Raw genomic sequence first — 25,943 nt, forward strand, 5'->3', positions numbered from 1 at the left:
GGCCGTCCCCCGGGGCGGGCGTCCCGAGCCCGCCGCGCCCCGCCCGGTCCCGCCCCCGCCCTCCTCCTCCCGCGCGGCCCCTTTAAGGCCTCGCCACGTCCGCGCCGCCCGCCCCGCTCCGAGATGGCGGCGGCCGGGAGGGGCTGAGCCCGGCGGCAGCGGCGCCCACCGGGGGCGGCGGCGGCGGCGGCGGCGGCTTCAGCGCCACCGGGGCCCGGCCGGGAGCTCCGGGGCCGCTCCCTCGGCTTCCGCAGCGTCCCCGCCATGAGGCCCGGCCCCCGCACAGACACGGCCCCGGCCCCGGGGGCGGCCCGGTGAAGGCCCCGGCCCGGCAAAGGGAGGCTCCGGGGGACCCAGCCCGGCGAAGGAAGGCTCGGGGGAGGCTGCCCGGTGAAGGCCCCGTCCGGCGAAGGAAGGTTCCAGGGCCCCGGCCCGGTGAAGGCCCCGGGACCGGCCCGGTAAAGGTTCGGCAAAGGCCCGGCCCAGTGAAGGGAGGCTCCGGGGAGGCCGCCCGGTGAAGACCCGGTGAAGGAAGACTTGGGGGAGGCTGTCCGGTGAAGGCCCCGGGACCGGCCCGGTAAAGGCCCGGCCCAGCAAAGGCTCCGAGGCTCTGGGGAGGCGGCCCGGTGAAGGGAGGCCCTGGGGAGGCTGCCTGGTGCTGCCCGGTGAAGGCCCCGGGACCGGCCCGGTAAAGGGAGGCTCCGGGGAGGCCGCCCGGTGAAGGCCCCGTCCCGGTGCAGGCCCGTCCCCGTCCCCGCCATGCTGCGGCGGCTGCTGGAGCGGCCGTGCACGCTGGCCCTGCTGGTGGGCTGCCAGTTCGCCTTCGTCGCCTACTTCTCCCTGGGCGGCTTCCGCAACCTCACCTCGCTCTTCGGCCGCGCCGCCGGCCCCGTCTTCGACTACACCCGCACCCACGACGTCTACACCAACTTCAGCCGCCTGCAGCCGCCCGCCGCCCGCCTCGACGCCGACCCCGCGCAGCCGCCGCCCTACTGCCCCGAGCGCTCGCCCTTCCTCGGTGAGTCGGGGCCGGGTGGCTCTGAGCCCCCCCGGGGATTCGGTGCGAGCCGGGGGGGATCCGCGTGTCCCCCGCCGCGGGGACCGGCCGGCTGGTGGGGTTCGTCCCCGCTCGGTCGCCATCGCCCCGTTTCCCCGCGCAGTCGGCCCGCTGACGGTGAGCTTCAGCCGGGTGCCCACGCTGGAGCAGATCCGGGCCAAGAACCCGGCGGTGCAGGCGGGGGGGCCGCTACCAGCCGGCCGCCTGCGAGGCTCGCTCCCGCACCGCCGTCATCGTCCCCTACCGCAACCGCGAGAGCCACCTGGGCTACCTGCTCTACTACCTGCACCCCTTCCTGCAGCGCCAGCAGCTGCAGTACGGCATCTACCTGGTGCACCAGGTGAGTGCTGGGGGCCGGGGGTCGGCACCGGGGCTTGTGCCGGGGGGAGTCCGGCTGCTCCCAGCCGCCTTTTTGCCCCCCAAACCCGTAGGCGGGCAACGGCACCTTCAACCGCGCCAAGCTGCTGAACGTGGGGGTGAAGGAGGCGCTGAAGGACGAGGAGTGGGACTGCCTCTTCCTGCACGACGTCGATCTCATCCCCGAGAACGACTACAACCTCTACACCTGCGACCCCTGGAACCCCAAGCACGTCTCGGTCGCCATGAACAAGTTTGGGTACAAGTAAGTGCCGGGGGTGAAGAGGGTGGGGGGGGACCCGGGCAGCCGGCCCCGCCGCCGCCTGGCTCAGCCGCTCGGCTCTCCCCGCAGCCTGCCCTACTCGCAGTACTTCGGGGGGGTCTCGGCTCTCACCCCGGACCAGTACATGAAGATCAACGGCTTCCCCAACGAGTACTGGGGCTGGGGCGGCGAGGACGATGACATTGCCACCAGGTAGGACACGGCGGGGTGCTGCCCGCCCCACTGCCCCGCCCCCCCTCCCTCGCTACCAGGAAAAGCGATGTCCCCGTGTCCCATTTCTGCGTGGGACAAAGCGCGTGGGTGGCTTGGCTGGCCCGCTGGAGGGTGGCCAAGCTCCGCGGGTGTGCCCTGGCATCCTGGTGACGTGGCGACTGTCGCAGGGTGCGCCTCGCTGGCATGAAGATCGTCCGCCCGCCCGTCTCCATTGGCCACTACAAGATGGTGAAGCACAAGGGCGACAAAGGCAACGAGGAGAACCCGCACAGGTGGGGACCAGCATGGGACCGGCACGGGGCCACCGGTGGGTGCCAGCGGGTGACACTCTCGCTGTCCCCGCAGGTTCGACCTGCTGATCCGCACGCAGCGGATGTGGACGCAGGACGGGATGAACTCCCTCACCTACACGCTGCTGGCCAAGCACCTGCACCCGCTCTACACCAACCTGACCGTGGACATCGGCAGCGACCCCCGCGCCGGCCGAAGCCGCCAGGGCCCCGGCCGCGAGGGACAGAGGTACCGCAGCAGCAACAGCCCCTTCCGGGAGGAGATGCTGCGCAAGCTGCCGGGGCTGGGGGACCTCAGGCTGGCCCTGTCCCCGCGCCTGCCCACAGCGGGGAACGGCACCCGGGGCGGCGCTGTCTCTGCCGGGGGGGTCACCGAGCGCAGCCCCGAGGCGACCGGGGATGGCGGCAGCCCGGCTGCGGCAGAGGGGACCCTTCCCACACACGGGTACAACCAGAGCTGGCCGCCGGGCCCCCGTTAGCCCCCCCCCACCCCCGCCGTGTGGACTGTTGGCTGGGAACCGGCACCGTGACGGGCCCCCCCCCGGCATGCGCCGGCTGCCAGGGCCGGCTCGTGCTGTTGCCTTGCTGGAGAGACTGTGGGGAGCAGCGAGCACGGAGCAGCCCGGGGAGCTGCTGGCTGCAGGGCTGGTGCCTGGCGCGGGGGGGGGGAGCCCCTCAGAAAAGGGGCCGGGGGCGCTGGGGACTGGCTCGGCTCCATCTCCCCGTGGGCGTGCAGGTGCCTGAAGAGAGTTGCAGGCTCCGCTGCTGGTGTGCGGTTATTTATTCTATTTATGAGCTGCTCCCTGGGCCTTTATAAGGGGTTTTCCATTAAAAAAACAACACTTTGTCCTACTGCTGCTGGCTGCTGGGACGGGGAGAGCCGGGCCAGGACCCCCCCCACCCCGGCAGGGGGCTCAGCCCCCCAGGAGCCGCCCGACGGCCGCTTTGGCGCTGGCGATGCAGTCGTTGACGGAGACCCCGGCGTAGGAGGCGCCGACGAGGCTCAGGGGCAGCCGCTGCTCCGCCAGGAAGCGGCTGATGCGCTCTGCGGGACGGACGGACGGACAGGCGGACGGTGGCAGCCTCTGCGTGTCCCCGGGGCCCCGTGTCCCCCCGTCCCCAGCCTTACCCGTTCGCTGCCAGTGGCCCAGCGTGTACTGGGGGATGCAGGCCTGCAGAGGGAGCAGCCGGTGAGCCCCGGGACCCCCCGGCACCCCCCCCAAACCCCCCACCCCGTCACCCACCTGCTGCACTCTGACGATGGCGCGTGCCGGTGCCGCCGCCAGCCCCAGCTGCTCCCGCGCCGCCGCCTGCGCCCGCTGCAGCAGCGTGGCCGGGGCCGTGGCGGCTGGGTCCCCGAAAGCTCGCGTGAACCAGGCGCCCCCCAGCATCACCTGCAGCGGCAGCGGCAGCCCCGTGAGCCCCCCCCCCACGGCATTTCCCCCTCCCCTTTATTCCCCCGGGGCCCTCACCCACCGTCAGCCGCACCGAAGCCGGCCCCGCGCCGTCGTGCTGCGGGAAGGCCACCGAGTCGTAGACGATGCCCAGGAGGGAGTCATCCTCGGAGGAAGGCACCAGGTGCCCGAAGCCCTTTGGGGGGGGGGGTGGGGGGGGAGGAGAGGGGTGAGCAGGGTGGGGGGCACCCCTGGGTGCTGGGGGGGTGCGGGGCTCTCACCGTGACGGGCAGCGTGACGCCCTCGTACTGCAGGTTCACCACGGCCACCGCCACCGTGGGGATGCGCCGCAGCTCCTGCGCCAGCGGCTCGGCCTCGGCCGGCAGCGCCTCCGCCAGGGCTGGAAGCGGAGTTTGGGGGAGATTCGGGGGTTTTTGGGGGGGTCCGTGTCCTCCCTACGCCCCTAGGGGGAACCTGGGTGCCCCAGCACCCACCTGCAGCTGGGAGGGCGCTGATGATGTGGTCGGCTGTCACGGTGCCGTCTGCCAGGGTGAGCTGGGGGGAGAGGGAGGGGGGTGCTGGGAGGGGAACCCGGGGTCCTGGCACCCCTGAATGAGCCCCCCCAAAGCCATGGGGTGAGCCCGGGGGGTCCCCTGGGGGGTTCCAGGCACCTTAATGGGGTGTGAAACATCCTGGAGCCCCCAACCCCTGGGGAAGGAGCCCAAGGGCCCTTGCCCCCCCCCCAAGTCTAGGGAGGGGACCCCAGGGATCATAGCCCCCCCCTAAATTATGGGATAGGAACAGGGGGATCCCAGCACCTCCAAATTAGGGGGCGTGAGCCCAGGGCTCCCAGCACCTCCCTGGGCCAGCACCCTAAGCGTCCGGAGGGGACGGGAACCAAATTTTGGGACCCCATCACTGGAAAGAGCCCCCCCGTGAAGGCACGGGGACCCCCCCCTGAGGGCGATGCGGGTCCTTACCTGCCACCGGCCGTCGTGGCGGCGCCGCAGGCTGCGCAGGGGCGCGTGGCAGCGCAGCTCGATGCCGCGGGGGCGCAGGAAGGCGGCCAGCGCCTCGGGCAGGCTCTCCATCCCGCGCCGCAGCGACCACTGGCTCCAGCGCTCGGCACGCGCCCGCTGGCTCAGCCCCGACTCGGCCCCGCGCTCCTGCCCTGTGGGGACACAGCCGCTCCGGCACCGTGCCGCCGGGGTCCCCTCCGTGGCCCCCTCCGTGTCCTACCGGTGCCCCTTTGGGGTCCCTGCGTGCTGGAGGCAGCCCCAGGGTGTCCCCTTGAGGTCCCCGCGTGCCCTAGTGGCAGTGCCACGGTGTCCCCGCATCCCAGCAGCAGCACGACCGTGTCCCCTCCGCGTCCCCACGTGCCGCAGTGGCAGCCACCGGGGTGTCCCCAGCCCCGGGGCGTCCCCAGGTGCCGTGGTGGCAGCTCCGAGGTACCACGACAGGCAGCTCCCGTGTCCCTGCACGTGCCGGTGGCAGCACCGTGATGTCCCCACGCTGCAGCAGCAGCACCGGGGTGTCCCCTCGGTGTCCCCACGTGTCACAGTGGCGGCACCACGGTGTCCCCATGTGCCATAGAAGCAGCACCGGGGCGTCCATGCACCACATCGGCAGCCTGGGGTGTCCCCTTGGTGTCCCCATGTGCCGCAGGGGTGGCACTGGCTGTCCCCCTCGGTGTCCCCAACCGCCGCGGTGCCATCCCTGGGCTGTCCCCTCGGTGTCCCCTTCCCGGCTCTCACCCGCGCCCAGCACCAGCCCCAGCAGCACGGAGCGCCGGCGCCGCTCGGCGTGGAAGAGCGCGGGGAAGCAGGAGCGGACGCTGAGCTCCCGGCAGTCCCCGGCGAACACCCCCCGGCACAGGCTGTCCACCGCGATGTCGGCCACCTGCGGGGACACGCGGCGGGGTGAGGCGGCCCCCGCCCGGCCCCTGCAGCCCCCCGATAAGCCCCCCCTCACCCCCCCCAACCCACCGGGCGTTATCGCCCCCGCGCAGGCACCCACCTCCCGGCCGAAGCGGCGGCGGGCGAAGGCGTGCACGCTCTCGTCGGGCTCCTTCCCGGCCGGCGCCAGCAGGTCCCGCAGCCCGCTCCACAGCAGCGCCCGCGAGAAGGGGGGCACCGGCCGCAGCAGCCCCCTGGGGACGGCGGGGGGGTCAGGGGGACGGGAGCCCCCGGGGTGGCGGTGGCAGGGGTCGGGGGGGTGGCACCTACCCCAGCCCCGAGGGCAGCTTGTGCAGGGCGCCGGCGGCGTAGAGGAAGCGGTGCCTGGAGGCCGGGTGGTCTCCCGGGACGGGCAGGACCTCGCTCTCCAGGCCGAGCTCCGAGACCTGCGGGGACGTGGGCGGGACGGGGACGGCACCGGGGGGATGCGGGCAGCCCCCCCCCCCCCCGGGACCCCCCCCAGACACCGGCACCAACCTGGAGACCCCGCAGAAACCATCCAGGGATCCCCAAGAGCCTGGCACCCACCCAGGACCCCCCCCCAACACCCCCGAAATCCCCCCAGGACCCCTCCCCAAGACCCTGACACCCCCTTAGGGACCCCCCAAGACTCCAAAATCCCCCCCAGAGCCCCCCCCAGGACCCTGACACCCCCCTAGGGCCCCCCCAACACCCCCCTGCCCCCCCCTTCCCCCCCCCGGCACCCCTTCCCCCACCCCAAGGACCCCCCACCCCAGGGACCCCCCCTGCCCTCCCTCCCCGTACCATGTGCAGGGTGTCGGTGCCCACCGCCCCCCCGGGCCGGACTCCCCTTGGCCCGTGCTCGAAGACGGCCCCGTCCTCGGTGCGGGTGCTCTGCAGCCACCCCCCGAGGCGGCCGCTGGCCTCCAGCAGCACCACCTGGGGGGGGGGAAACCGCGGTCACGGCCACCGGGGGGCAGCGGGGGGGACCGGGAGGGGGGGGAACCGGGGGGCACCGGGATGGAACCGGGGGGGACCGGGGAGAACTGGGGGGCACCGGGAGGGAACCGGGGGAACCGGGAGGGAACCGGGGGGGACCGGGGGGAACCGGGGGGGACCGGGAGGCACCGGGAGAGAACCGGGTGGGACCGGAGGGCACCGGGGGGAACCGGGGGGCACCGGGAGGGAACCGGAGGGGACCGGGGAAGCTGCACAGAGCCCCCCCCGTCCCCTCCCGCTCACCTTGGGCGGCTGGGGGGCGCGGGCCAGGTGGTAGCAGGCGGCCAGGCCGCTGATGCCGCCCCCCAGCACGGCCACGGTGCGCGGCATGGGGGCGCTGGGTGAGGGGGGGGTCCGGGGGGTGCCCGGCCCGTCCGCGCTCCGCTCCCGGTTTCCCTCCGGACGCCGAAGCCGCTCGCACCGCTCTGGGCTCTGGGGGGCCCGCCCCTCCTCGGTGATTGGCGGGGAGGGAAGGGGCGGGGCTAACGGGAGCCAATGGCGCGGCGCTGCCTCATTGACGGACGCGGCATGCGCTCCGCAGGCCCCGCCCCTATGACGACCCCACCCCTAAGGTGGCCCCGCCCCCCGGAGTGACCCCGCTCCCTGATTGGCCCCACCCTTGTGCTCCGTGCCCCGCCCCTCCCGCAACAAGCCACGCCCCCTCCCTATAAGACACGTGAAATAAGCCCCGCCCCCGTGTCCATAGCCCCGCCCCCTGTGCCCATAGCCCCGCCCCCTGTGCCCATAGCCCCGCCCCTCGCTTCTAGCCCCGCCCCCCCAGCCGGGGCTACCCCCCCCCCCCCCCCCCCCCCCCCCCCAACTGCTCCTTTTTGGTCTTTTCTTAATAAATTTATTCACAAAAGCCCCTCGCGGGGCAGCCGGGGCTATGTACAGCCGCCCGCCCGCGGCCCCCCCCCGGCCCGGGGGGGGGGATCCGGGACCGGCACCGGGACCGGGGGGGGGGGGGGGGGGGGGCCGGGGGGGGGCGGCGGGGGCGGCTCAGGGCCTCCTGCCGGGGGGGTCGTGGAGCTCGTAGAAGAGGACGTAGCCCTCGCTGGACGGCACCTGGTTCTCGCTGATGGGCGACACGCTGCGGCCGCAGCCTCAGCACGGAGCCAAGGGGGGGGCCGCGGGGTGCGGCCGGGGGGGTTGGGGGGGGTTTGGGGGGGTCCGGGGGGGTCGGGGTTTGGGGGGGGGGGCCACCTACCGGGAGTCGTTGTAGAGCCGCCAGCCCGAGGGGTCGCGGCAGAAGGCGGTGTAGTGGCCGTAGTGCACGCTGCCCGAGTGGTTGCAGAGCGCGTACAGGCTGTAGACGGGGCTGCCTGGGGGGGGGGGGGGGGGGGGCACGGCTCAGCGCTGACCCCCCCCGAACCCCTCTCCGACCCCCTTGTGTCCCGTCCCCCCCCCCCCTTACCCGCCTTCTCGCTGGCGAACTCGCGCAGGTTGAGCTGCTGCAGGGGGAAGTCGACGAAGACGGAGCACTTCTTGATGGAGTAGCGCGTGGTGGAGAAGCGGTTGAGGTCTGCGTGCGCCCCGCGTCAAGGGACGTCGCCGGGGCGGGGCTGCGGGGACCCTCCCAGGACCCCCCCCCCAAAATAAAAGAAACCCCCCCCCCCCCCAAAAAAAACAACCCTAAAAGACAGGCTCCCAAAGGATACGCAGCACCAGGACGCGGGGGAAGCGCTGGATGGTGAGCTTCTTGGTGCTGCGCGTCCGCTGCCGGCACTTGTCGCACACGGGCGCGTTCTCCGAGTCCAGCTCCTCCTCCTTGGTGAAGAGGCTGAAGCAGTCGTGGAGCGAAACCTTCCCGCCCGCGAAGCTCTTCTGTGGGGCACGGGGAGGGGGGGGTGGGGGCGGCTCAGGGGGTCGGCGGGGAGGGGGGCTCCGGGGGCGGCACGGCGGGGGGACCCCGTCCTACCTTGGGGATGGGCAGGGAGAGGTCGCAGAAGACCTCGAAGGTGGTGGAGCGGTAGCCGCACGCCTGGCACTTGAGGCAGCTCTTCAGCTGCCCCACGAAGAGGTCTGGGGGGCGGGGGGGGGTGAGGGGGGGGGGGTCAGGTTGGTCCCAAAGGGCTGGGGACCCCCCCACCCCCGAGGGACCGGGGCCGCCCCGTGGCGGCGGGGCTCACCCACGATCTTGCTGTCCTCCCTCTCCAGGTACCGCTTCCACATCAGGTTGGCGCGCTCGTCGTCGCTGCGGGGGGCAGGAGGGGGGCCGCTGAGGCACGGCCCCGAGGCCGGGTGTCCCCCCGCCATCCCCCCCCGCCCCCGTGTCCCCTCACCTCAGCGTGTCGGCGTCCTCGGGCGCGGGGGGCGCGGCGCGTGTCCGCGAGGATGCTGGGCGTCCTGCGGCCCTTGCGGTTGATCTCGGCGTGCAGCCGGTCCATGAAGAACTTGAGGAACTCCTGCGCGTCCTGCTGGCTGCACCGCGGGGCCCTCAGCACCCATGGGTGACCCCGGCCCCGCTGAATCCCGTGGGCAGACTCGGAACCTCTCAGAAGGTCAACTGGGGGGGAGCGCGACCCCCCCGCCTCACCGCTGCCGTGCCCTGGGGACCTCCAGCAGCCACTCAGGGGGACGTGGCTCAGCACCCAGAGGTCCCCCACCCCCCAGCACCCAGCTGCAGGGATGCGGGCGAGCACCCGGGGGCTCCCCCCTTGGCCCCAGCCATGGGAACGAAGGCGAGCACCCAGAGGTCCCCCCCCCAGCACCCAGCCGCAGGGATCAGGATGAGCACCGCACCCACGATAAGGACGGTGCTGAGCACCCCCAGCACCCAACCACAAGGGGCCAGCACCCTGGGGTCCCCCCCCAGCACCCAAACACAGGAGGTAAGGACAAGCACCCCTGGGTTGTCCCCCCCAGAACCCACCCACGGGGACAAGGCTGAGCCCCCAGCGGTCCCCCACGGCCCCAAGCCGCCCCCAGCACCCAACCACGAGCACGAGGGCGAGCACCCACGGGTGCCCCGCGGGCCGGGGCCCAGCCCGACCTGTAGCCGGTGAAGGAGGGGACGTATTTCTGAAAGACGGCCTTGAAGCGCCCGGGGGTTGACGGCCTCGGTGGACTCGGGGTGCCACAGCGCCGCGATGACGTCGGCGAAGGCTGCGGGGACGTGGAGGGGGGGGGAGCGGGCGTCAGGGCGGTTTACGTAAGGGGGATTTAGCACCCGTGGGTGGCGGGGGGAGCCGGCACCCACCCTCGGTGAGCTCCTGGGGGGCGCGGGGCCCGGCGGGCTGCTCCTGCAGGAAGGTCCTTGCGCAGGCAGTAGTCGCGCAGCGGCTTGGTGCTGCTCAGGCACTGCAGCACCGCGTTCATGAAGCACTGCGGGCACAGCGGGGGGGGGGGGCGCGGTGACACCCCCCCAGCACCCCCCGTCCCCCTGTCCCGTCCCCCCCAGCACCCCGGGGAACCCCCCCGGGGGTGTCAGGAGGGGTCCTGGGATGGGGCTGAGCACCCGTCGCGGCACCGAGGGGGTGGCAGGGGGGGGCGTCCCCTGAAGGGATGGGGGGGGGGGGTCTGCCAGGTGGGGGGCACGAGGAGTCGGGGGGGGGGGGACGGCAGGCGGGGGGCAGGGGGACTTGGGGATGGGCGGTGCGGGGATGTGGGGATGGGGGGAGGATGTGGGGACACGGGCTGGGGACGGGGACAGGGGGACGTTGGGGTGGGGATGTGGGGACGCTGGGGACGAGGACTGGGACAGGGACATGGGGACATGGGGACAGGGACTGGGGACATACGGAGGGGGGCGTGGGGACGCTGGGCACAGGGACTGGGACAGGGACCGGGGATGTGGGGACAGGGACTGGGGACATACGAAAGGGGGGCGTGGGGACGCTGGGCACAGGGACTGGGGTCAGGGACACGAGGACGTGGGGACGCCGGGCACAGGGACGCCGCGTGCTGCCCAGATTCCTCGTGCAGGGATGGGGACACGGGGACGTGGGGACAGTGAAAAGGCAACGTGGGGGTTCCGGACACGGGGACGAGGGGACGCGAGGTGCAGGGACCCGGGAACGCTGGGGACCCGGGGACACCGGGGACGAACGCCCGCTTACCGTGTTGCCCAGATTCCTGAGGCCGACGTGGCCGGAGCCCAGCAGCAGCGCGTGGTGCGTCTGCGGGGACACGAAGGCAGAGCCGTCAGCCACCCCCCCCCCGGCGCCCCCCGGGCTCGGCGCCGTTACCTCGCCGCCGCCGACGAGGAGCAGCCCCAGCACCGCCGCCTGCGCCACCGACTCGGCCACGTCGGCGCCGCGGCCCCGGAGGTCCCGGCGGGGCAGGAGGCCGCGGGGCAGTCTGCGGGGCAGCTCCACCAGCGTGGAGCCCCGCGGCCCCGCCATGGCTCCGGCGCAGCAAAGCGGGGACGGACGGGACCGCGGCACCGGCCGGACCCCCCGGCGGTTCGTTAAGCCCCCCTAGCTCGTTAGCTTGATCCGATTTGCCACCCCGGGCTATTCTGGGCCGGGCGGCGGGCTCATCCCGGCGGGATTAATTAGAGGCGGCAGCGCCTCGGGGACGGAGAGCGCCCCGAGAGGGGAGCAGAGAGGAGGAAAACACGGGAGCAGGCACCGCGCCCAGCGGCTGCAGGGACCCCTCGGTGGCACCGCAGCGCAGCCGCCGTGCCGGGGACCAGGGGGGGGGCGGGGGGGGAGCCACCAATTTGGGGACAAACCCTGTCCCGCACCGCCGCCACCGCTGCAGCCCTGGGATTTCGCGGCTCCTAATCCCAGCACGCGGCCCCGGGGGCGAGCGGGGTGGCAGCGGGGGGCAAAGGGCAGCCGAGGAAACGCCCCCCGCGCCCCCCCTCCAGGAGCCCTCCGGCACCCGGGGGGGAAGGGAAACCCCCCCCCTGCCCCACCCCAAGCGTCACCCCCCGCGCCCCCAAACCGGGGTGGCCGGCGCCCCGCCGCTCTTACAGCCGCCGCCTTCTCCTCGGGCCTGCCGGGCGCCGGGGCCCTGCCCAGCGGGGGGCTGCCGGGCGCGGGGCCGTCGGGGCCGTGGGGCGTAGGGGGGGTCGGGGACACGAGTCCGGGGGCAGCCCTCGTGGCGCACGGAGAGCAGCGGGGCGGCGGGCTTGCCGTCCGGCCCGGGGCTGACGTTGACCCTGCGCAGGGACGAGCTCCTCTTGAGGGCGAGCGCGCCGGTGCCGAGCTGGTGGCCGCCGTCCCGCAGCGCCAGGCGGCTCAGCGCCGCCGCCACGTCCTCGCCGCTCAGGTCCCCGATGCTGACGGATTTGGAGCGGGCCAGGTTGCCGCGGCGCCGCTCGGCCCCGGCGGGCAGCGAGAAGGACGAGGAGGGGGCGCCGCCGGGCCCCGCGCCCGCCTGCGGGGAGCCGGGCACCCGCACCCCGTGGTCCGCTTTGAGGGGTCCCCGGCGGCACGCCGAGCCCCGCTTGGCCGCCCGGCCCCGCTCTAGCTCCAGCTTCTTGCCCCGTTCCTCCAGCGGGGCCGGCCGGGGGGGCAGCAGGCGAAGTTTGGGGGCCGGCGAGAGGCCGTTGGCGGCGGGGGTGAGGGCGGCCGCGTGGCGCTCCTGGCTGACGGCGCGGCCGGGCGGCTTGGGGACGCCTTTGGGCTGCGCGGCGACGCCGCCGGAGGGCTCGCGGGCCCGGCCCAGGCGGTGCTCCGAGGCTTGGGGCATCGTCGGGAGGAGCCTGGGGGGGGGGGGGAGACGGAGGGCGCTGGGGCCGAGCCGGGGCGCCCCCCCCGGGGAGGGCGGGGGGGGGGCACCCACCTCTCACGGCCCCCCGAGGCGCGCGGCCGGCCGGAGCGTCCCGTCTGCGGGGGGCCTGCGGCGTTAAGAGAGGGGGACGGGTCACCGGAGGGGGGGTGCTGGGGACGGGCGGGTTGCCAGGAGGGGGGACCCCCGGTCCCGGCCCTGTCCCCTCCTCCGGACACCCGCACCCTGTCCCCGACCCTGTCCCCCCCTGCCCCCACGATGCCACCGTCCCGTGTCCTACCTGGGTGCTGTCATCCCCCCCTTGTCCCCTGCCTGGCCCTGCACCCCCTCCCATCCCCCTCAGGACGTGTCCCCCTGCCCTGCCCAGCTCTGTCCCCCCCCCCGACACCGTCCCCTGCCCCGCCTGTCCCCCTCTGCCACCCCGTGTCCCCCCCAGGTGACGTCCCCCACCCTGCCTCCTGCGCTGGGCTCCCCCACCCCACAGTGACGCCGTTCCCTGACCCCTCTGGGCACTGTCCCCACCCCGTGTCCCCCCCCGGGCACCGTCCCCTGCCCTGCCTGGCGCTGTCCCCCACCCCCGTGTCCCTCCTGGACACTGTCCCCTGTCCCTCCTGCCGCTGTCACCCCACGGGGGCCCCATCCCCTGCCCCCCCCCCCCCAGGCCTTGTCCCCACCCCGTGTCCCACCCCTGCCCTACCTGGCTGCGTCCCCAGGGTGCCTCCCACCTGTCCCCCACCCCCTGTCTCTCCTGCCCCTGTCTCTGGCACCATTCCCCGGGCCCTGTCCCCCCCACGTCCAAGCCCCACCTGCCCCCCCACCCCCCGTGTCCCACCCGGGCACTGTCACCTGCCCTACCTGCCTGTGCCCTCCCCCCCCAGTGCCACCATTCCCTGTCCCCCTTGGCCCTGCCCCCCCCCCATGCCCCCCCAGACACCGTCCCCTGCCCTACCTGTCCCTGCCCCTGTCCCCCTTGTCCCCCTTGGCCCTGTCCCCCCCCGTGCCCCCCCACCTTCGTCCCCAGCCCTACCTGTCTCCCCCCCCCATGTCCCCCCGACCCCCTGTCCCTGTCCCTCCTCCCCCGTCCCCCCCCCCCTGCCCCCCCCCCCGCCCGCCCCATGCCCCCCCCCCCCCCGCCGCCCCCTCCCATTACCGGACCCTTCCCCTTCCCCCCCCCGTCCCCCGTCCCCCCCCCCCGCGTCCCGGCCCCGTGCCCCGTCCCCTCCCCACCCTCGCCCCCCCCCCCCCCCCCGGTGCCCCCCGGCCCCGCCGCACCTCCCGCGGGCCGCCATGGCAACAACTCCCGCAGCGCCCGCCGCCATCTTGGCTCCCCCGCCCGCCGCCCCGCCCCCGGCGGCTTCACGGCGCCGCACTGCGCCTGCGCCGGGCCGCGCCCCGCCCCCTCCGCCTGACGCCTCCGCGTCGCCATGGCGACCGCCCGGCGTTCCCCCCCCTCTTAAAGGCGCCGCGTCCTTCGTAGAATACCACCCCCTAAGAGGTGTTTTTGTAGGGTCGCGAGGAGCGGAGCGGAACCGGAGCGCCCCCGCCCACCACGGGGGGGGGAAGAAGGTGCAGAGACCCCCCCCAAAAATCTTTGCTTGCCCCCCCCCCAAAGCAGCAGCAGCAGGGGCAGGGCGAGGGCTGCAGCGTTTATTGGGGGACAGCGGGAAAAAGCGGGGGGGGAGGGGCTGCAGGGGGGGGTCGGCACCTCCCGGGGGGGCGCTGCCCCCCCCCCGCGCCCCGCTCACTTCTCCTTATGCTGGATCAGGCCCTTGGCGATGAGGTCGGGGATCTCCACGGCCAGCCAGGGGCCGAGCTGCGGGGACAGAGGTGAGGAGCTGGGGGGGGGGGCGGCCCCCCCGGTGCCCCCCCCCCCCGTTATGTGCCCCCCCACACACTCACCCCCAGCGCCATGAGGTGCGCCAGCCCGAACTTGGGCACGTTGCGGGCCCAGAGGGGCTTGAAGTGGTCGCTGAGGCAGATCTTGCCCCCCCTGCGGGGAGGACAGAGCCGTGAGCCCCCCCGAAACGAGCCTCCCCCCCCACAAAAATGAACCTCCCCCCCAAAAACGAGCCCCCCCCCCAAAGAAATGAGCCTCCCCCACCTGTACATCTTGGCCGTCTTCCCGTCCAGCTCCGGGATGGCGATCTCGGGGGCGGTGCTGGGGTACGTCACCGGGATCTGCACCGGGGGGGGGGGGGGCACACACGGGCTGGGTCAGGGCCCCCCCGGGGTGGGGGGGGGGGACACACGGCTCCGTGCCCCTACCCCCCCCCCTGTGCCCCCACTCACATCAAACTCGATGGCGAACTCGTACTTGAGCAGCTCGTGGATGTACCAGCAGCGCCCGAACCACCTGCGGGGGGGGGACACACCGGGGGGGACACCGGGGGAGTTTCACACGTGGCACCGGCCCCCCCCGCCCCGTACCGGGAGCTGCCCCCCCCCCCCCCCCGCTCACCCACCGGGTGCCCTCGGCGTTGGACTCGAGGCGGAACCAGTCGTTGTCGGCGTTCTTGTTGTTCTCCACGTACTGCGGGTAAACCCCCGGTAACTCCCCCATAACTCCCCAGGACCCCCCGGTAACCCCCCCGGTTATCCGCCGGGACCCCCCTCTAACCCCCCGGACACCTCGCGACCCCCCCGGTAGCCCCCCCGGGGCTCCCCAGGTAATCCCCCCGGTAGCCCCCGGGACCCCGTTCCCCGGTAACCCCCCGGGATCCCCCGGTACCCCCCCCCAAAAAACCCCTTCGATAACCCCCCCAGATCCCCCGGTAACCCCCCCGGTAACCACATCCCCCGGTATCCCCCCAGTATCCCTCCGGGACTCCCCGGTAACCCCCCCGGTACCCCCCGTTGCCCCCGTTCCCGGTGTCCCGGCGGGCGGCGCACCTGGATGAGCGCCCGGTACTCCTCCTTCAGCCTCTCCGCCCACCGCTCCCGGTCCCGCGGCCCCGCCGCCGTCCGCAGCAGCGGCAGCTCCGCCACCGCCCGCCGCGCCGCCTCCTCCGCCATCGCCGCCGCGCCCGGAAGCGGCGCCCGGGCCCCGGGGGAGGGGGGTGGAAACGCGGCCGCGCCGCCATCTTTGCTGGGGGCGGTGGGGCGGAAGTGACGCTCGGAGGAGGGGGTGCGAAGCCTGGCGCCGCCATTTTGTTTAGGGGCAGGGGGGCGCCGCGTCCGCCATCTTGACTAGGGGCGCCTCCATCTTTAGTGCTGGCAGTGCTGAGTTTGCCAGGCCTCAGCCCTATTTTTTTTTAATTTAATTTCATTTTTATTTTTTTCCCGAGCCCCCACCGCAGCCCCCACCACCGTCCCCGCATCCCCAGCCCCTCACACACAGCACACGGGACACGGCGGGCGGCTCAAAGGCTTTATTGGTGCTGGGGGGCCGGGGGCTCCATGGTGGCGCTCAGGCCTGCTCCTTGCTCTTGCCCAGCTCCAGCAGGGAGGAGAAGAATTGGAGGACGTTGCTGCGCAGCTCCTGGGCCAGTGGTGTCAGCTGCTGGTTGGCCTGCTCCAGATAGGCCCTGGGGGGACAGGGGAGCGGTGAGGGGACGCCCTGGGGGGTTCCCAGCCCTCCCCCCCCCCCCCCCAGCCCCCCCAGTACTTGGCCTGGCTCCGCAGCTCCTCCGCCTGCAGCTTCTGGGGCAGCTCCTTGGTGACAAAGTCGGAGAAGGTCTGGAAGTGGCGGCTCAGGGGGATGGTGGCATCCGGGGCGGGCTCGGCCCCGGGCTCGGGCTCAGCCTCGCGCTTTGTCAGGGCGGCCTGGAGGCTGCAGGCGCAGAGCAGCAGCAACGCGGCCACCAGCAGCTTCATCGTGGCACAGATCTGGGCGTGGGGACACCGGGGGTGTGGGTCGGGTGCTGCCATCCCCCTCCCACCCCATGGCTCGGTCCCAGCCATCGCAACCCCACAGCTCCCTCGTCGCTGTCCTGCCCCATCCCCGTCCCATCCTGCCCCGTGGCACCTCCGTGCCCGTCTTGTCCTATCCCAGCCCCACAGAGCCCCCGTCCCCTTCCTGCCCCATCCCTGCCCCGCAGCCCTGCCGTCTCCCTCCCACCCTTCCCCACCCCATGTCTCTGCCCTTCCCCATCCCAGTCCTGCGGCTCCGCGATCCCCATCCTGCACCATCCCTGTCCCATCCAGCCCCAAAGTCCCATCCTGCCCCACGGACCCAGGTGCTGAGTGCCAGCTGCCCGCTCACCTGGGCAGGACACAGAGGTGGGGGGCTACAAGTGCTGCCTCGGGGGCTGCGGGTGCTTTTATCCCCTAGAGCAGCCCCCGCCCCTGGGCTGGGGAGGCCATGCCTCCCAGCCAGGTAAACACAACGAGGGTAAGGGTCACTGCGGCGGGCTGCAGGGGGTGGACAGCCCAGCGGGGAGGGCCCATGCTCTGGGGGCCCAGCTTTGTGGCTCCACAGCCCTGTGGTGGGACACGGATGATGGGTGACGCTGGCCGAAGCGCGTGGCAGTGATTTGGGCAGCTGGGGGTGCCACGGTGGGGCTCGGCTGGTGGCCTTACGGGGCGTGGTGGCCCCATGGCACTCTGTAGCCCCACAGTGTGCTGTAGCCCCGTGACACAACCTCATGAGCACCCCACAGCCCCAGGAAGCCCCCATGACCACAGGACCCCCCTCTCAGAACCCCTGTACCAGCCCAAATCCCCAGCCCAGTGGGTGCCCCCAGCAGCACCACCCCGGGGTCCTATCTCAGGGGGGTCGCTGGGGGGCTGCCCACCCCGGTTCGCCCCGGCCACTGCCGGCCCCTGGGGGGGTGAAGGTCAGCGGCTGCCTTATCGCTGACCCTCGGCCGCCAGCATGACGGCGTGACTCAGCGCGGGGCCGGCGCTGCCACCCCACGGATCGCGGGGGGGGGGACACCCCGCTGTGGAGCCGGGCCGGGGGCCAGCTGTTTGGGAACACGCGTCCAAAGGGCGCTGGGTGGCACCGGGGACAAAAATTCCCAGTCCCCTGGGTGGCCAGCGGGGATGCCGGCTGATGGGGCCCCTTCCCCTCTGAGCCCCTGCCAGAGTCAGCCCTTTCCAGGAAAGCTGCCGGTGACGGCAGCGCAGGCAGGGGACAGGGGGGGACATGGGGCAGGTCCAGGGCCATGGGGCGGTGGCAGGGGGGGACATGGGGCAGAGTCAGGGGATGTGGGGAGGGGGCAGAAGGGCGGGGGGACCAGGGGAGGACACGGGATGTGGTGGGGGCACAGGGTGGGGACTGGGAGGGGACACAGGGCAGGGAGCTGGGACACTGGGGACACTGGGGACACTGGGGACGCGGGGAGGGGGTGGAGGGGACACGGGCAGGGGACGGTTTGCGGGGCCGGAACGCGGCAGCCCCGGAACGGCACCGTGCGGGGGACGGGAATCCGGGGGGCACCGGACCGCGGCGGCCCCGCCCCGCCCGCCCCAGCCAATGAGCGGGCGGGCTGTGCCCTCACCCAAGATGGCGGCCGCGGCCCGAGGGCGGGAGCGGCCCGGCGAAGCCACTTCCGGCGGCCGTGCCCGTACCCGCCATGGCGGCGCCCAGCGGGCTCTCGGGGGGGGGCGGGCGGCGGCGGGGGCGCTAGGGCCGGGCCGGGCCGGGCCGGGCCATGGGCAACGCGCTGGGCCCCGCCGCGCCCCGGGCCCCGCGCCGGGGGGGGGCCCTCGGGAACCCCGGCAGCTTCGACGAGCTGCACCGGCAGTGCAAAGGTGGGCGGGGGGGCACCGGGGGGGTCATGGGTCTGGGGGGGGGCACCGGGGGTACGGGACTGCGGGGGGGCGGGGGGGAGCACGGGGGGTACGGGACTGTGAGGACACCGGGGGACGTGGGTCGGGGGAGGACACCGGGGGGGCACGGGACGCGGGCGGGGGGGGGACACAGGATTGGGGGGGGCACCGGAGGTACGGGACTGGGGGGGTCGCCGGGGGTACGGGACTGGGGGACACACCGGGGGGGCACGGGACTGGGGGGGCACCGGGGGGATGGGACCCGGGGGGGGGGGACAGGGACATGGGACTGGGGGGGGGGAACCGGGGGACAGGGACCTAGGGGGACACGGGGGGTACGGGACTGGGGGACATAGCGGGGGGGGGGCACAGGACTGGGGGGCATGGGGGGGTGAGGCACTGGGGGGGGGGGGACACTGGGGGACACGTGAGGGGGGTGGCAGCGGTGGGGAGGGGGCGGCGCGGTGGCGGGGGTGAGGACGAAGTGGGGGGGGGGCAGGGTGGCACTGGGGGGGGGGGGGGGGGGGGGCAGCTCTGTCCCCAGCTGCCCCCGTGTCCCCGCGTCCCCGCAGAGGTTTTCCCGCAGCAGATGGAGGGCGTGAAGCTGATCGTCAACAAGGCGCTGAGCAGCCACTTCCAGGTCACCTGGGGGGGGGGACACGCACAGCACCGAGGGAGGGGACGCTGCCGCCGCGGCCCCCCCCCCGCTGACGCCGCGGCCCCCGCAGGTGACGCACACGGTTCACATGAGCACCCTGGGGGCCTCCAACTACCACTTCAACGCCACCTTCGTGGGTGACCGGCAGCTGGGACCCACCGAGGTGCGGCCCCGAAGCCCCCACACCGGGGGGGGGGGCACGTGGGGGGCAGGGGGGGGGCACCGGGGGTGTCTCTGAGACCCCCGGGGGTGTCCCTGGGACAGCAGTGGGCGGCCTGGGGGTGGCCTCGGGGCCGTGAAATGCCGGGGGTTTGGGGGGCAGGGGGGCGAGGGGGATCCGTCCCGTGGCGGGGGGGGGGGGGTCCCGGTGTCCCCGTCACCCAGCTGAGCCCCCCCTGCCCCCCCCCCCCCCCCCCCCCCAGGCTTTCCCCACGCTGGTTGGGGACATGGACAACAGCGGCAGCCTCAACGCCCAGGTCCTGCACCTCGTGGCCGAGCGCCTCCGCACCAAAGCCGTCTTCCAGGTGGGGCCGGGGCCGTTTCGGGGGTGATGGCGGTGGGGGGGACACACACACAGACACACACACACGGGGGGGGGTGGCTCCGTCCCCCCCCCCCCCCCCCGCGGGGCCGGCGCGGGACCCGCCGTGGTGCTCGTCCCCTGGCAGACGCACCAGGCCAAGTTCGTGACGTGGCAGTTCGACGGCGAGTACCGGGGCGACGACTGCACCGCCACCCTCACGCTGGGCAACCCCGACCTCCTCGGCGAGTCCGGTGAGCGGCGGCGTGTGTCCCCCCCCCCCCCCCCCAAAAAAAAAAAGCCCCCGGGGGCCCCGCGCTGAGATGCCGCTGTCGTGTCCCCCCCCCCCGCAGTCATCCTGGTGGCGCATTTCCTGCAGAGCGTCACCTCCCGCCTGGTGCTGGGCGGCGAGATGGTTTACCACCGGCGGCCGGGCGAGGAGGGAGCCATCCTCACGCTGGCGGGCAAATACACGGGTACGAGGGCGCCCGGCACCTCGCGGCGGCCCCGCTCCCCGGCCCGGTGACGCCGCGGCGGCCCCCGGGGACGTCCCCTCGCCCGTCGCTTTGCTTTCTCTCTTCCAGCCCCGAAATGGGTGGCGACGCTCAACGTGGGCTACGGCGGCGCCCACGCCAGCTACTACCACAGAGCCAACGAGCAGGTGGGTGTCCCCCTCTCTCTCTCTCTCCCTGTCCCCACGTGTCCCTGTCACCCCCCCCACGCGTCCCTGTCCCCACTGTCTCACCTCCACCCCCCCAGGTGCAGGTCGGGGTGGAGCTGGAGGCCAACACACGGCTGCAGGACACCACCTTCGCCTTCGGCTACCAGCTCAACTTGCCGCAGGCCAACGTCGTCTTCAGAGGTGAGCGAGGGGCCGCGCCTGTCCCTGTCCCTGGCCGTGTCCCCAGCCGCTCACTCCTGTCCCCCCCCTCCATCCCCGCAGGGCTCCTGGACAGCAACTGGAGCGTCGGGGGGGTGCTGGAGAAGAAGCTGCCCCCGCTGCCCGTCACCCTGGCTCTGGGCGCCTTCCTCAACCACTGGAAGAACCGCTTCCACTGCGGCTTCAGCGTCATCGTGGGCTGAGGGGCGCCGCCTGCCCCCCGTCCTGCTCAGGGAGCCACCGTGCCGCAGGGGGACCGGCCGTCGCCTGCCCCCTGGGGGGCCGGGGCCGGGGTCCCTCGCCGCCGGGGGATGGCGCGCGGCGGCGTGGGGAAGCCTTTGGGCTGAGGAGTGGTGGCTGGCGGCACCGGCGGCCTCGGTCCCACACCAGCACCGCTCTGCCTCAGTTTCCCCCCCCCCGGCTGTGCAGGGAGGCGCTCCGGGGCCTCGGGGACGTGGCGGGGGGCTGGAAGCACCCGGCGGTGCCCGCGCGTACGCACCCACGGAGCCTGGAAAAATAAAAAGAGCTTTACTCTGCCCTGGAAAGCGCGGAGGTGGCCGGAGAGCCCCGGGGCTGCGGGAGGGACGGGGAGCGGCGTGCCCGGCGGCGCGGGCTCTAGCTGATGATCTCGGAGAGCAGCGGCGTCATGGAGGAGAGGTCCTGGATGTGCAGGATCTGCCGCGTGTTCTCCACCTTGAGCGTCTGCAGCTCCGTCAGCAGCAGCAGCAGCTTGGCGTAGAGGAACCTGGGGTGGGGGGGAAGCGCCTGGTGGCCGTCCCCGTGCTGCGGGGACCGCGTGCCACCGGGGACCGTGCCACTGGGGCACCTACCTGCCCTCGGGCATGGGGTGCTGGTGGTCGATGTAGCTCTTGAGCGTGAGGGCCACCTTCTCCTGCAGCTGGTCGATGAAGTCCCGCTGGGCGACGCTGGCGTGGTCTGGGGACCGGGGGTGGCCGTCAGCGGGGCCGAGGGGACGTGTCGTGTCTCCCCCCCCCAAGACACCACGTCCCCGGCGCTCCCCACCTGGCGAGAAGAGCAGCATGGCCTGCAGCAGGACGTACTCGGCCTCGTGCAGCCGCAGCTTCCTCAGGCTGATGTGGAACTTGAGCAGCGGCTCCAGGTAGATCTGCTGGAAGCCGGCTGGGGAGAGCGGGGCGGTGACGGGCAAGCTGGGACGGGGACGGGGACGGGGATGGGGACAGGGATGGGGACAGGGACGGGGACGTCCCCCGTTGCCCCGCCGCCGCCGTGCCGCTCACCCAGGGCCCCGTCCTGGATGGTGTAGCAGTGCTGCCCGCACTCCCAGGCGTTGGTCTCCGCGTTGAACACGGTGTTGAACTGGATCTGGCAGATCCCCAGCGTGGCCCCTTTGAGCAGCGAGATCTGGTCGTCGATGGGCAAACCCCTGCGGCCGGAGAAGGCGGCGGTGGCGGCGGGACGGCACCGCCGGGGTGGGGTCGGGGGGGACACACACCCGCCTAGCAACCCCCCCGGACCTGAAAGCCGGGATCTCCTTGGCGAACTTGATGACCTGCTGGATCATGAAGGTGCTGAGGTCGGCGAAGTGCGGCAGCATGGAGAAGACGTCGGGCAGCACGTCCTCGTCCAGGCACTCGAGCTGCGGCGACGGCGCCGCCGAGGGGACGCTCGGCCCCGACGGGCTCGGGGAGCGCGGGCTGGGGATGTAGAGGCGCACGGCGGGCTGGGGAGGCATTCGTGGAGGGGGGGGGGTCAGCACCGTGCAGGGACCCCCCCCCCCTTTTGGCCACCAGCGTCTCCCAGCGTCCCGGCTCACCCGGTAGTGGGCAAACTGGGAGAAGCTGGAGTCGAAGGTGCGCTGGTGCGCCGCGATGAGGATGCCGATGAGCTCCTGCTGCTCCGCCGTCAGCTCCCCGGGCTGCTCCCGCGCCAGCCGCCGCTGCCGCCGCAGCGCCCGCCGCCGCCCCAAGGCCTCCTCTGACATGATCACTGCCACCCCGCGGGGACGTCAGCCCCGGGGATGTCACCGGGCGCCGTTCCCGAGCAGGGCTCCAGGTGGTCCCCGGCAGGCTCCTGTCCCCTGGGGCTGGCTCCTGCCCTGCCGCCCCACCCGGGCTGCTCCTCCTTGTCCCACCTGGGTCCTCCCAACGTCCTTTGTCCCACCTGGGTCCCCTCGTTGTCCCTTCTGCTCCGGTGCCCTCCCTTTTCCCCCGATCCCCTTCTCCCCCGCGTCCTCCCACCCAGCTCCTCGCCGTCCCCTCCGCTCCCCAGTCCCCCCCTTGGTGTCCCCTCTCGTCCCCGTGTCCCCACACCGAGTCACCCCACCTCTTGTCCCCCTCCATCCCCTTCGCCCCGCCGTCCCCAAGGCCACCAGGGCGGCCGCACTCACTGTCCTTCCGCATGCCCACGTCGAGGCACTTCTGGAGGCGGCACGCCTGGCACTGCCGCCGCTTGGCCTTGGTGACCGGGCAGCTCCGGGCGAAGGGACAGGTGAAGTGGACGCCCTTGTTGATGGACCGCCTTGGGGGGACAGGGGACACGGGGACAGGGCTGTCACTGTGTCCCCAGGGGGCAGGCAGGGCCGCCACCTCGTGCTCGGGAGCCCCCTGCAGGGGCCACCTCTCCCTCGGGTCTCTGTCACCGCCGTGTCCTGGAGAAGCCGGGTGGCTCGAGCACGGGGCGGGAGCATCCGTCCCCTCCTGTCCCCTCCTGTCCCCTCCTGTCCCTTTGTGCCCTGACCTGTCCCATACTCTCCCCTCCTGCCCTGACCCAATGTCTTGCCCTGTCCCACCTTGTGCCACCCTGTCCCCATCCTGTCCTGCCCCGCTGTCCCATCCTGTCCCGCCCCACCTTGTGCCATCCTGTCCCTTCCTAGCCGGACTTGTCCCATATTCTCCATCCCCCTCCTGCTCTGTCCCGTTGTCCCATCCTGTCCCGTCCCACCTTGTGCCACCCTGTCCCCATCCTGCCCTGCCCCGTTGTCCCACCCTGTCCTGTCCCATGCCCCCCCCCTGTGGTGGCACCACCTGAAGAAGCCCTTGCAGCCCTCGCAGGTCATGACATGGAAGTGGTAGCCGGTGGCGCGGTCCCCGCACACGGCGCACACCTTCTCCTCCTCAGGCTCCGTGTCCTCCCTCTCGGTGGCCTGGGGACCCCGCTGCGTGCCGGGGCTGCTCTCCGGGTCCGAGGGGCTCGACACGGACATGGCCGGGGGCGCGGGACGGCGCCACCGAGGGACGGCGCCGAGGCCGAGGGGACCGCGGCGGGGACGGAGCCTGCGGGACGGGAGAGTGACACTCGTGCAGCCCCCGGCAGCGCTGCCCTGGCGCTCGTCCCCTCCGTGTCCCCTGGGAGCCACCGTGTCCCCATGCTGCACCGCCCCGCTGCTGCAGCTTCCCCGTCCGGCGCCGCCAAACCGCCCCCGGCACGGCTGCCGGTGCCCGCCGGTACCTGGGACCCGGTGCCCGGTGTGGCCGGTGGCCGAGGTGGCCGGTGGCCGGTGTCCTGTGGCCGCCACCGTGCACGAGGGGGCTGCCCGGTCCCCGCTCGTCCCCGCCGGGGCCCCGTGGAGTTTGAACCTTGAACTTGAGCGAGGCTGCGGCAGGCGGGGACGGGCGGCAAGCGGGGGACAGGCGGGGACTGGTGGCACGTGAGGGACAGGCGGGGACTGGTGGCATGTGGGGACACGGGTGGGGACGGGTGGCTCGTGGGGACCGGCAGCACCGGGGACAGGCAGGGGACAAGCATGGGGACGAGCAGGCATGGGGACAGGTATGGGGACAGGCTGGCATGGAGGGGACAGGGAGGGGACAAGCATGGGGACAGGCTGGCATGGGGACAGGGAGGGGACAAACGTGGGGACAAACGTGGGGACAGGCTGGTGTGGGGACAGGCAGGGGACAAGCATGGGGATGAGCAGGCATGGGGACAGGCTGGCATGGGGACAAGCAGGGGACAATCCTGGGGACAAGCAGGGGACAATCCTGGGGACAAACCTGGGGACAGGCTGGCACGGAGGGGACAATCAGAGGACAAGCACGGGGACAAGAAGGGGACAACCGCTGGGACAACCATGGGGACGGGGACGCAGGCAGGGAGCACCCGTGGGTGCCGGGGGTGGCGCTCGCAGCGGGTGGCCGTGCTGCCACCGGTGACCCCGCGGAAGGGTCCCCAGCACGGGGAGGGGGGGTGGCAGCGGTGTCCCCGTCCCTGTCACCCCCGGGGTGCCACCACCCCCGGTGCCGCAGCCCCCCCGGTGCCCCCAGCCCGGTGTCCCCACGGGGCGTCGAGGCACGGGGGGGGGGGGCGGGAGGGGGACACGGACACGCGGGGGGGTGGGGCCGTGGGAGCCCGCCCCCGAGCCCCCATTGGCTGCCCGGGGCTGTCACTCAGCCGCGCCCCCATAAGAGCGGCGGCGGAGGGGGGGGGGGGGCCCGCACACCGGGAGCGGCGGCGGCGGAGCGGAGATGAGCGAGGTGAGGCACCGGGACCGGGACCGGGACCGGGACCGGGACCTGCAGCGGATCCCCGGTGCCCATCCCCGGTGCCAGCCGCGGAGGACGGAGAACAAAAGCTGGGGGGGGGGAAGGGGGAGGGAAGGAGAATCCCCCCCTTCTCAGCAAGGGGACGGAGCGGGGGGGGCACCCCGGGGGTCCCGGTCCCGGTGTCACCCCCGTGGTCCCGGTCCCGGTGTCACCCCCGGCTGCCCCCCCCCTCTCTCCGCAGCGCAGCCCCGATGAGTCCCCGAGCTCGGCGGAGGCCCCCGGCGGGCAGGAGAGAGGTGAGGCCCCCCCCACCCCACCCCGAGGTGCTGGGGGCACCCTGTGCGCCCTTTTGGGGGGGGCCCTGTCACCCGTGTCACCGCTGTCACCCCCCCCGCGACACCCCGGGGTGCTGCTGCGTGCCTGCCCCCGTCCCCGGGGTTTGTGTCCCCAGCACACGGGGGGGGGGCGAGGGGGGGGACACGGCTGTTTTTGGGGACAGCCCTATGGGGAGGGTTGGGGTGCACCCCAGGGTGCCCCCCCCAGGGTTGTGGGGTGCCCCCCGTACCAGGTGGGCGTGCTGGGGGGGGGGGTGGTTTGGGGTGTCCTGTGCAGCAAGGGGGGGGGGGGGCTGTGGGGTGCACCCTGGGTGCTGGGGTGAATCGGGGCGGGGGGGAGACGGGGCTGTGACCGGAGCAGCCCCCCCTTGCCCCCACCCCAGCCAAAGCCGCTGACCCCAAGAAAGCGGAGGAGGAGGAGGAGGAGGAGATCGACATCGACCTGAGCGCGCCCGAGACGGAGAGAGCCGCGCTCGCCATCCAGGGGAAATTCCGCCGCTTCCAGAAGAGGAAGAAGGAGTCGGGACCCTGAGGGGCTACGGGGGGGTGGGGGGGGCCGGGACCCCCTGCCCGTTTCGGGCACCCGCTCGTGCACGCGGGCACGGCCCCATCCTGCCCTGCGTCGGGGCTGCCCCGTCCTCAGCGAGCGGCGCTGGAGGGGGGGGGGGGGGCTCAGCCCTTCCCCACCCCTCGCCCACCCCGGAGCTGTGGGGTCAATGTGGGGGGGGGGGGACACGGGGGGTGTCCCGTGTCCCCCCGGTGCGGAGGTGGCCCTTGTGCAAGGGGATGGCGTGGAAATCCCCCTTTTTCCCCGGGGCAGCCCCGGTTTCCCCAGTCCGTGGTGGTGCTGGCTGCTGGGATGTGCTGGGACGGTGCCCCCTGAGCGAGGGACCCCCCCGAGGGACCCCCCCCGTCCCCTCCTGGGGGGTGGCAGGGACAGTGCGTGGGGGGGGGGGGGGGGGACGGGTCCTGTTGAAGGCCACCATGGGGAAACCTGGGGCTCCCCGGCGCACGGGTGCTCCCTGTCCTTGCACTGTCCCCCCCCCCGTGCTCTGTCACCGCGTCACCGTCCCCTGTCCCGTCTGTCCCCCCCCCCGGCACCAGGGGAGGGGGCTCGGAGCATGTGTAACGAATAAAGCAGCGGGAGAAGAGGAACGGGGCTGGTGCGTGGTCTGTGGGGGGGGGGG

The 25,943-nt window shown here is 73.6% G+C and overlaps 7 protein-coding genes across 11 annotated transcripts; 3 read left to right on the forward strand and 4 right to left on the reverse strand.

Annotated features, from left to right (window-relative positions):
* The first annotated feature begins 78 nt into the window (after window positions 1-78).
* B4GALT3 (beta-1,4-galactosyltransferase 3) lies at window positions 79-3,052 on the forward strand. Its single transcript, XM_048056471.2, is given in 7 exon segments — window positions 79-1,018; window positions 1,161-1,237; window positions 1,239-1,397; window positions 1,489-1,679; window positions 1,767-1,889; window positions 2,078-2,182; window positions 2,256-3,052. Coding segments are annotated over 7 exon segments (1,338 nt in total). The 5' UTR covers window positions 79-759; the 3' UTR covers window positions 2,680-3,052.
* PPOX (protoporphyrinogen oxidase) lies at window positions 2,964-13,629 on the reverse strand. The gene is given in 25 exon segments (XM_066986032.1): window positions 2,964-3,245; window positions 3,330-3,372; window positions 3,445-3,594; window positions 3,677-3,790; window positions 3,876-3,994; window positions 4,089-4,149; window positions 4,575-4,765; window positions 5,349-5,493; window positions 5,611-5,743; window positions 5,820-5,935; window positions 6,315-6,449; window positions 6,753-6,991; window positions 7,717-7,827; window positions 7,924-8,031; window positions 8,168-8,333; window positions 8,428-8,531; window positions 8,639-8,703; window positions 8,792-8,865; window positions 8,867-8,930; window positions 9,502-9,614; window positions 9,709-9,833; window positions 10,568-10,627; window positions 11,429-12,162; window positions 12,243-12,297; window positions 13,461-13,629. Coding segments are annotated over 25 exon segments (3,510 nt in total). The 5' UTR covers window positions 13,615-13,629; the 3' UTR covers window positions 2,964-3,114.
* Window positions 13,630-13,821: 192 nt separating this feature from the next.
* On the reverse strand, window positions 13,822-15,252 carry UFC1 (ubiquitin-fold modifier conjugating enzyme 1). The gene is made up of 6 exons (XM_066986084.1): window positions 15,078-15,252; window positions 14,651-14,718; window positions 14,478-14,541; window positions 14,290-14,366; window positions 14,088-14,178; window positions 13,822-14,001 (listed from the first exon to the last, which is right to left on the reverse strand). The coding sequence occupies exons 1-6, from the start codon at window positions 15,198-15,200 to the stop codon at window positions 13,930-13,932; spliced, it is 495 nt and encodes a 164-aa protein (XP_066842185.1). The 5' UTR covers window positions 15,201-15,252; the 3' UTR covers window positions 13,822-13,929.
* A 289-nt stretch (window positions 15,253-15,541) lies between these two features.
* On the reverse strand, window positions 15,542-16,518 carry APOA2 (apolipoprotein A2). The gene is made up of 3 exons (XM_048055496.2): window positions 16,390-16,518; window positions 15,793-16,013; window positions 15,542-15,712 (listed from the first exon to the last, which is right to left on the reverse strand). Exons 2-3 carry the CDS (start codon window positions 15,999-16,001, stop codon window positions 15,595-15,597), a joined length of 327 nt encoding a protein of 108 aa, XP_047911453.2. The 5' UTR covers window positions 16,002-16,013; window positions 16,390-16,518; the 3' UTR covers window positions 15,542-15,594.
* A 1,169-nt stretch (window positions 16,519-17,687) lies between these two features.
* Window positions 17,688-20,503, forward strand: TOMM40L (translocase of outer mitochondrial membrane 40 like). 2 transcript variants are annotated; one of them, XM_066986050.1, is made up of 9 exons: window positions 17,688-17,882; window positions 18,473-18,540; window positions 18,629-18,721; window positions 18,981-19,082; window positions 19,227-19,332; window positions 19,432-19,554; window positions 19,663-19,739; window positions 19,838-19,940; window positions 20,022-20,503. In XM_066986050.1, exons 1-9 carry the CDS (start codon window positions 17,783-17,785, stop codon window positions 20,159-20,161), a joined length of 912 nt encoding a protein of 303 aa, XP_066842151.1. In that variant the 5' UTR covers window positions 17,688-17,782; the 3' UTR covers window positions 20,162-20,503. The 2 variants fall into 2 exon arrangements, with proteins under 2 accessions (XP_066842151.1, XP_066842150.1); XM_066986049.1 differs by having other exon boundaries at window positions 17,767-17,882; window positions 18,445-18,540.
* Window positions 20,466-23,556, reverse strand: NR1I3 (nuclear receptor subfamily 1 group I member 3). Of its 2 annotated transcripts, XM_066986067.1 has the most exons (9): window positions 23,388-23,540; window positions 22,964-23,212; window positions 22,327-22,457; window positions 21,754-21,926; window positions 21,455-21,660; window positions 21,218-21,363; window positions 20,982-21,098; window positions 20,789-20,894; window positions 20,466-20,703 (listed from the first exon to the last, which is right to left on the reverse strand). In XM_066986067.1, exons 2-9 carry the CDS (start codon window positions 23,140-23,142, stop codon window positions 20,574-20,576), a joined length of 1,188 nt encoding a protein of 395 aa, XP_066842168.1. In that variant the 5' UTR covers window positions 23,143-23,212; window positions 23,388-23,540; the 3' UTR covers window positions 20,466-20,573. The 2 variants fall into 2 exon arrangements, with proteins under 2 accessions (XP_066842168.1, XP_066842167.1); XM_066986066.1 differs by having other exon boundaries at window positions 20,789-21,098; window positions 23,388-23,556.
* A 41-nt stretch (window positions 23,557-23,597) lies between these two features.
* Window positions 23,598-25,911, forward strand: PCP4L1 (Purkinje cell protein 4 like 1). Of its 3 annotated transcripts, none has more exons than XM_066986088.1 (3): window positions 23,598-23,708; window positions 24,663-24,717; window positions 25,140-25,911. In XM_066986088.1, the coding sequence occupies exons 1-3, from the start codon at window positions 23,613-23,615 to the stop codon at window positions 25,286-25,288; spliced, it is 300 nt and encodes a 99-aa protein (XP_066842189.1). In that variant the 5' UTR covers window positions 23,598-23,612; the 3' UTR covers window positions 25,289-25,911. The 3 variants fall into 3 exon arrangements, with proteins under 3 accessions (XP_066842189.1, XP_066842190.1, XP_066842191.1); XM_066986089.1 differs by having other exon boundaries at window positions 23,668-23,708; window positions 24,668-24,717; XM_066986090.1 differs by lacking the exon at window positions 23,598-23,708 and adding an exon at window positions 24,277-24,412.
* Window positions 25,912-25,943: the final 32 nt, after the last annotated feature.

The sequence above is a fragment of the Anser cygnoides genome, chromosome 33, assembly GCF_040182565.1.
Source record: "Anser cygnoides isolate HZ-2024a breed goose chromosome 33, Taihu_goose_T2T_genome, whole genome shotgun sequence".
Classification (NCBI taxonomy): Eukaryota; Metazoa; Chordata; class Aves; order Anseriformes; family Anatidae; genus Anser; species Anser cygnoides.

Excerpts from the sequence above, each read along its gene's own strand:
- UFC1 (XM_066986084.1), bottom strand. The coding sequence starts at position 15,200 with ATGGCGGAGGAGGCGGCGCGGCGGGCGGTGGCGGAGCTGCCGCTGCTG. Across the intron at positions 14,542-14,650 it reads TCCAACGCCGAGGGCACCCG|GTGGTTCGGGCGCTGCTGGT; the intron begins GTGGGTGAGCGG and ends CCCCCCCCGCAG. Across the intron at positions 14,367-14,477 it reads AGTTCGCCATCGAGTTTGAT|ATCCCGGTGACGTACCCCAG; the intron begins GTGAGTGGGGGC and ends CCCCCGGTGCAG.
- APOA2 (XM_048055496.2), bottom strand. The coding sequence starts at position 16,001 with ATGAAGCTGCTGGTGGCCGCGTTGCTGCTGCTCTGCGCCTGCAGCCTC. Across the intron at positions 15,713-15,792 it reads GAGCTGCGGAGCCAGGCCAA|GGCCTATCTGGAGCAGGCCA; the intron begins GTACTGGGGGGG and ends CTGTCCCCCCAG.
- TOMM40L (XM_066986050.1), top strand. The coding sequence starts at position 17,783 with ATGGGCAACGCGCTGGGCCCCGCCGCGCCCCGGGCCCCGCGCCGGGGG. Across the intron at positions 18,722-18,980 it reads GGCAGCTGGGACCCACCGAG|GCTTTCCCCACGCTGGTTGG; the intron begins GTGCGGCCCCGA and ends CCCCCCCCCCAG. Across the intron at positions 19,555-19,662 it reads GCTGGCGGGCAAATACACGG|CCCCGAAATGGGTGGCGACG; the intron begins GTACGAGGGCGC and ends TCTCTCTTCCAG.
- NR1I3 (XM_066986066.1), bottom strand. The coding sequence starts at position 23,142 with ATGTCCGTGTCGAGCCCCTCGGACCCGGAGAGCAGCCCCGGCACGCAG. Across the intron at positions 22,458-22,963 it reads GGCTGCAAGGGCTTCTTCAG|GCGGTCCATCAACAAGGGCG; the intron begins GTGGTGCCACCA and ends TGTCCCCCCAAG. Across the intron at positions 21,661-21,753 it reads CCCAGTTTGCCCACTACCGG|CCCGCCGTGCGCCTCTACAT; the intron begins GTGAGCCGGGAC and ends ATGCCTCCCCAG.
- PCP4L1 (XM_066986088.1), top strand. The coding sequence starts at position 23,613 with ATGTGGGGACACGGGTGGGGACGGGTGGCTCGTGGGGACCGGCAGCAC. Across the intron at positions 23,709-24,662 it reads ACGAGCAGGCATGGGGACAG|CGCAGCCCCGATGAGTCCCC; the intron begins GTATGGGGACAG and ends CTCTCTCCGCAG. Across the intron at positions 24,718-25,139 it reads CCCCGGCGGGCAGGAGAGAG|CCAAAGCCGCTGACCCCAAG; the intron begins GTGAGGCCCCCC and ends CCCCCACCCCAG.